The sequence below is a fragment of the Brachyhypopomus gauderio genome, chromosome 7 (genome assembly GCF_052324685.1).
Source record: "Brachyhypopomus gauderio isolate BG-103 chromosome 7, BGAUD_0.2, whole genome shotgun sequence".
NCBI classification, from domain to species: domain Eukaryota; kingdom Metazoa; phylum Chordata; class Actinopteri; order Gymnotiformes; family Hypopomidae; genus Brachyhypopomus; species Brachyhypopomus gauderio.
Window position 1 is genome coordinate 26,140,120 of NC_135217.1, and position 6,929 is coordinate 26,147,048.

The following is a 6,929-nucleotide window of genomic DNA, read 5'->3' on the forward strand; positions in this document are numbered from 1 at the left end:
CACTGGGGCACTGTGGCACTGCTGGAGCACTGGGGCACTGCTGGAGCACTGGGGCACTGTGGCACTGGGGCACTGCTGGAGCACTGGGGCACTGTGGCACTGGGGCACTGCAGGAGCGCTGGGGCACTGTGGCACTGGGGCACTGCTGGAGCACTGGGGCACTGTGGCACTGCTGGAGCACTGTGGCACTGTGACACTGCTGGAGCACTGGGGCACTGCTGGAGCGCTGTGGCACTGGGGCACTGCTGGAGCACTGGGGCACTGCTGGAGCACTGGGGCACTGGAGCACTGCTGGAGCACTGGGGCACTGCTGGAGCACTGGGGCACTGCTGGAGCACTGGGGCACTGTGGCACTGCTGGAGCACTGGGGCACTGTGGCACTAGGGCACTGTGGCACTGGGGCACTGCTGGAGCGCTGGGGCACTGTGGCACTGGGGCACTGCTGGAACACTGGGGTACTGCTGGAGCACTGGGGCACTGTGGCACTGGGGCACTGCTGGAGCACTGGGGCACTGTGGCACTACTGGAGCACTGGGGCACTGTGGCACTAGGGCACTGTGGCACTGGGGCACTGCTGGAGCGCTGGGGCACTGTGGCACTGGGGCACTGCTGGAACACTGGGGTACTGCTGGAGCACTGGGGCACTGTGGCACTGGGGCACTGCTGGAGCACTTTGTGCTCTGGCTCCAGTCTACTTACAGCTTTTGAATGGAGTCTCTCAGTTGCAGACAGTGGTTTCTGGTGTGGCCGACGTCCTGCAAGTCGACCCAGCCGCACGCGTGCGCCGCCCTGCCGGGCCTGACCACATCAGAACATGGATGGCATCACGTTTCCATCCTGACGTTCACACAGGTAGCGTTACCCTGAGGTGATGGGCAGCCATGAACGCCATGTCTGCATTGACACGCTCAGGAGACAAGGAGCTTCACCACAGGATGATCCATGGGATCTTGTGTGGTTAGGGCTGGACTAAAGCCAGTGTAGCTCTCACAAGATTCAGGTGATCAAGTTTGAAAAGGTAGATGTGTTTGAAAGTTGAGGATAGGCTTTTACTATGGCTGTGCTCACAGAAACCCAGAACACGATGAAACAGGGCTGTGAGTTCTGCTTGTGTAAGCACTAACACATTTGTCCATCACTGCGAGCACATATGAAAGATGTGAGGAAAGGCAGTATGGCTTTGTTTAAGAGTTTAAAGGTTTAAGGGTTTAATGGTTTAAGGGTTTAAGTGTAAAGATTTCAGGGTTTTAAGGTTTATGGGTTAAAGGGGTTATGGGTTGAAGAGTTTAAAAGTTTAAGGGTTGAAGAGTATAAATGTTTAAGGGTTTTTGGGCTTATGGGTTTAAGGGTTCAGGGCTTAGTCTCAAAACAATGGCTGTTACACAAACATTTGATTTTATTCGGAAGTACAAAATACCACAAGCGCATTTCAACAGAAAACAACAAATACTATTTACACAATTTAAATTCAGTCAGTGCAGATGAAACTGTGACAACCATCATGCAGTTTTACACTGAGGATGATGACTAAAACAATGTTGGCTGTTCTTCAGTTTCCTCAAATTCTCTCTGGAGCACCGGATGATGAGGCTGGTCACCTGCAGAGCGGGGCGTTGTCTCTTCCTCGGGCAGTAAGTCAGACCTGACCACAGCCCAGAGGAGCTTGTATCTCACAGTCCCCAGCACTGTGGCAGTGCTACAGCTAAACCATAAACACACAGTCCAGTACAGCAATAGGAACGATGCTTCTTAAGTAATAAAGGATGCAAACACTTATATCCAGCAACATATAAAAATCATACAGGCTTTCATTTACAGTTTGTTTCAGTTGATAACTCAAGTTTTAACTCAAAGTTTTAAGTGAAGATAGTTTTAACTCAAAGTCTACATAGACTTGTGAATCAGATTGCACTTATAGCTGTAGCGTTAATAGCATCATTAGGCAAATGAAAGAAGCACTATTTCTTAACACTACCTTTCAGATCACACTGGCGTTTACGTATGGTAAGTTGGCATCTGTGGACTGATAGATCTTTATATAAAAGTTCATACATAACTGAGGAACTCATAAGTCATGTATCATCACAGACATTTCATTTGTGATTAACATAAGCAGACGACCACACAGTGACAGTGGTGTCAGCCTTCATAAGCATTAATAAACGTCCATAACACATTTATAAACTTCGTATATGCTATGAATGTATTACAAAGAAGAGTCTCTCCAATAATAGTGTTACAGGATATTTTGTAAAGGACGGTTATGATGATTATTTTTTTACATTGAAGTGCAGACACAGATACAAACTCATACAGAATACAGAGTCATTATACCAGAGCGACAAATCACATACATACAGAACTGATTAGACTGATTGCCATGGTGTTTGGCCTGATTAGCTTGGATGCCTAACACTGACATCTTCTGCATGTATGTACTTTGGTGAAGATTATAGAGCACCATTATAGCCACATCCACTGAGCATTGATAAACGAAACGTCGGGTCTCTTCAAAATGAACTGAAACAGACCTCATGCTTAAGACCCATAGCACCAGTTTTGAGTTAAAGCAGCTGTTATGATATTTAACCAACCTCTGATCTGTTGATGATGATATGGTACAGTGATTTAATGAAAACTATCAGTATTCTCATTATTATATATGTCCTCTGAGAAGATAAATGACGTTTTTAACTCCCCAAAAATATAATTAAAATGATGCATATCTGTACCTAGCATAAACAATACCAAAATAATTTATGGCCATATAAAAAAAGGGTTACATTTTAAATAGACCCAAATATACAAATCAGGCTAGTTCAGGAATGTTGTGCAAAACCTCCGTAGGGGGAGTGTGTGAGAGACGGGGTGCAGACAGGTGTTCTGACTGCCTCTCCGTCTGTTTACTTTAACCAGTGCAGGTAGTTGGAATTCACAGGAGGAACACACATGTTGTTCCTGCAGGAGCCCGCGTAGCTGGGTGGGCACATGGAACACGGAACACCTACTTTGTACGGGGCTTCGCCAATCCAGTTCCCCCTGCAAACGATGCCAGAAACAGGCACGGCGTTAGTGTGACACACAGCAGGCATTTAATGAAACAAAGACTCATTGGCACAAATGGGCTCCATGTGTTGAGAGGTGAGCTTGCAAGCAGTTGTCAATCAAATGAATAGTTTTAGTCAGCATGGAAATGAATGCTTAAACAAATTTAATATAATGCCTTAAAAACCCACAAAAAATGTACAGCTGCAGTATTTTAAATGCCTGCATAACCCACAGTGGCCTTCTCACTCTGGTTAATGCTTTTAGAGTTTCTTCATCACAAATCAAAAATAATTACAACTTCAAACTTCGTTGCTACACTGGGGGTCCATGGACAAGCTCTGACCCGCTGATCAGGCTGTGGAGGTATTCTGGGACACTTGATCTGGCTGCCCAATGGGATTAATCCCAGCAGGTAGGGAGGGCAGTGTTAATGGGGTGTCTACATGGAGCAGAGTGTTATGTGTAAATCTCTGTGTTCAAATTCCACTGCATCTCCAGTGAAGCTGTCTGTGTGCAAAGACCCTTCACACCAGATAGGGGCACTGCATGGTCATGCCAAATGTTTATAAGTCAAGGGTACCAAATTACTGTAATAATACTGAATGACACATGGTTCTTTCTCTGCTTTTGGAGCTAAAGGATTAAATTTGTGTGTGTGTGTGTGTGTGTGTGTGTGTGTGTGTGTGTGTGTGTGTGTGTGTGTGTGTGTGTGTGTGTGTGTGTGTGTGTGTGTGTGTGTGTGTGTGTGTGTTTGTGTGTGTGTGTGTGTGCTTACTTTGGTGAATAGTTGCACACCAAGTACGTCGCTCTTCTCCACACCGATCCCCACACGTTCATATTGTGGCATGTATGGATGGCACAGCCAATTCTATTTGATGTTGCCCACACCATCTGCCAAACAAGGTCAGCTAGTTATGAGTCCCAGCTCATTACTGGTGGGCTGTATCTGTATGTTGCTCTATGAGATATCTACAAGGCATTTCACTGAATCCACATTATTCCACATCGTCATCAACTCACTTGTGTGTAATGCGTGCACATGGGTCCGTAACACTTCAGAGGGCATCTGGGGTTACAGTCACGTGGGTAGGGGAAAGAGTAATCCTTCACTTCATCGTACCAGGGCTTAATCAGCTGCAGAATGGATCTGTACCTGTAGGGAATCAGCAGTCCACAACGTTACTGGACTCTGCAGCTCCATAAGTGGAGTAAAAGCTGTTACACGGCATGAAGGCCAAAGCAGCACATTGCAGTGAGGTGGCGGTGCGTGAACCTGGCATACCCACCTCCCCGTCCGCACAGAAAGGTTCTGACCCAGGAAGCGGAGAAGATTACGAGGGCCGTGCTCCCAAAGGCAGGTGGAGGCCCACTCCTCCGCCCTCTGGGCAAGGGATTCATCCCACACCTGAAAGCACAGGAAGGAATTAAATGCACTGAAACACATCCAACTGAATTCTGTCCAACTGAAACAGGTCAGGCTGAAACAGGTCCAACTGAAACAAGCCCCGTTGAAACAGATCCTACTGAAACATGTTTCACATAAGCAGGTCCTACTGAAACACTGACGAATGAAACACACCTTAAAAAAACATATCCTACTGAAACACGCCCTGCTGAAACACGGCCCACTGAAACACGCCCACTGAAACACGCCCACTGAAACACGGCCCACTGAAAAGGCTAGTCTATCATTCGCAATGCAACAAGAGCTGATTGAAATGCAGAATGCCATAAATGTGTCTTACCTGGGGAAGTGTCAGGGCAAGCTGTGCTAGGTTTCTTTTTGAAGACACTAGTGCTTTACCATTATACACACATTATGCTGCAGTGACTTACTGGCTTAAATATGTGACTATGTGTTTATCGGATAGGAAACCAACGCGTGACAGTGTTGGCTGATTGAGGCCAGCTCGTGCTTAGGAGCGATGGCGCTTCACCACGCGGCACAAGCCAGCACACTTGGCCGGATGTACAACAGTTTTCGCTACAGCATCTGGGCTTTCAAATCGACACTTGCTACTTTTAGGGAGGTGCAACAGAAACCAGATCCACCGTGCACTTAACATTCACAAAGGCAAAACCACAGTCTGAAATGACTGTCAGCCAACTGTAGATAAAACTCTGCCCCTTCTCCAAAAACATGCTATCCAAACAAATATGTTTATTATAATTCATTCGAGATAACCCAACAGTTATTCGATGCCAATACCTAGACCAATAAAATCTTTTGGGGGAAAAAACCCCAGCTCTTCCACAGCCACGATGCGACATTTCGACTCTTTAGATTAATTTCCCCGCGTGACCTTTCCCAGGAATTTACACGCCTTTCTCTTAGGCCAAGATCCCAGATCTCAGCGGGACAGTTTCGCCTCTGGTGGTCCACACCGATTAAACGGGCCCTACAGCTGTCAGTAGTCGCGGAGACATTTGTCAGGAAGGCATGCGAAGTGGCGCACGTGCACAATCCACCGAACCCACAGTCCACGTGCACGAGCGCGCGAAGGTTCGAGCCAAGCGCGGAAATAAATAAATAATCGAATAATCCGAACCCGGTGAACTGCAATGACCGCGCAGAGCAGTTCGCACAGACAAGAAGTAATAATCCGCTCAACACTTAATTTTAGTGCATTTAATTCTTCTGGCAAAGGTCGAATAAAATAACATCTTACCATATATTCCATATTTGAAGCCGGGGGAAACACTTTTCCTCTTACTTTGTTATGGTAATCGAGAATGGCCAGTCTGTCGTCCTGGGAAATGTAACGCTTCCGTCTGCTCTTTGGAAGGTTCGCGGAGTCCATTTGGTACTGAAGCAGCCCGGAGGCGGTGTCGGTAGAGCCGGTCGCTGGCAGTGCAGAAGGCGCCGTGGCGTTAATCACCGTCAGCGCGCTCACGCCGTATGACATGCAGAGCAGCAGGATGTCGATAGCCAGGCAGTTTTCATTCATGATTATCGCTTCGAGGTATCACGTCTGCAAGAAGTCTGCAGGACTAGCACGCAAGTCTGGAGATATGCTACACTAGATCCGTCAAATTTGCATTTAAATACTAAGAGCTGTCAAGAAAGAGCTCTGTAATCTGGGAATAGTACTGCTGTAATACAAAAAATCGACACAATTGTGTGTTTGTAGGAATGCGTTCTGGTCTCGGTGTGCGTCTAAAAGCAGATCATGCCAAACTACTCCTGTGGTGGGACTCTGGAGAAGTGTAAGTCCGGAGAGGGGCCGTCGGCTTTATATAGCGCAGAGATAGCGGTGTAGGAAGAGTTCTGGCTTTGAAGGTGTACCGTGTCCCTCCCCATCACCTGAAACAAAACATTTGGAGACGTAATACTTTGTTTCTTTTTATCCATCTCCTGGCAGATAGTCCAAGCTTAATCAAAACATCTGCTTTTGCTTTGCACAGCTGGCACGGGTTGGGAAAAAAAAACAAAGCCATAAGATAAACGGGAGAATACGCCTCGAGCCCGAATGTGCAACTCGGTCCACCCCGAGATGTGGAGCTGGCGGTTCACCTGCTTTACGTGTCAGCAGTCCTGCAGAACCGCGAAGCAACTCGCGTGCATCTGTTCATGGGTTTATTACAAAGAAATGCTTTATGATTTATTTAATCACACAGATCCCGCATGTCGTTATGATGTGCAAATGAGATTTGGAACATATTTATTTGCTGAACTGTTGCCACACTGATGTAAGGCCCCATATGTTCCCCAGTAACGTATCAGATCTGCCTCGAGCACTTTCTGCGCGTGAGAGGGCAGGACACAGGCCTCACTGGCCCATTCTCTTATTTATTTGAATTCCTTGAGCTGTAAAGATGACACATGTTGGGTCTGGTGTGTGTGTTAGACCTGTAGTTGCAGTGCAGGCCCTGCTGGTGCA

The 6,929-nt window shown here is 47.0% G+C and overlaps 1 protein-coding gene across 1 annotated transcript; it reads right to left on the bottom strand.

Annotated features, from left to right (window-relative positions):
* Positions 1–1,378: 1,378 nt before the first annotated feature.
* On the bottom strand, positions 1,379–6,256 carry pi15a (peptidase inhibitor 15a). Its single transcript, XM_077012862.1, has 5 exons — positions 5,718–6,256; positions 4,335–4,453; positions 4,069–4,201; positions 3,824–3,939; positions 1,379–3,039 (listed from the first exon to the last, which is right to left on the bottom strand). Exons 1-5 carry the CDS (start codon positions 5,994–5,996, stop codon positions 2,904–2,906), a joined length of 783 nt encoding a protein of 260 aa, XP_076868977.1. The 5' UTR covers positions 5,997–6,256; the 3' UTR covers positions 1,379–2,903.
* Between the last annotated feature and the right edge of the window lie 673 nt (positions 6,257–6,929).

Bases quoted from the DNA above. Each gene is read 5' to 3' on its own strand.
- pi15a (XM_077012862.1), bottom strand. From the start codon at position 5,996: ATGAATGAAAACTGCCTGGCTATCGACATCCTGCTGCTCTGCATGTCA. The intron at 4,202-4,334 runs GTGGGTATGCCA...GATTCCCTACAG, and splicing joins CTTTCTGTGCGGACGGGGAG to GTACAGATCCATTCTGCAGC. The intron at 3,040-3,823 runs GTAAGCACACAC...CATCGTTTGCAG, and splicing joins GTGTGCAACTATTCACCAAA to GGGGAACTGGATTGGCGAAG.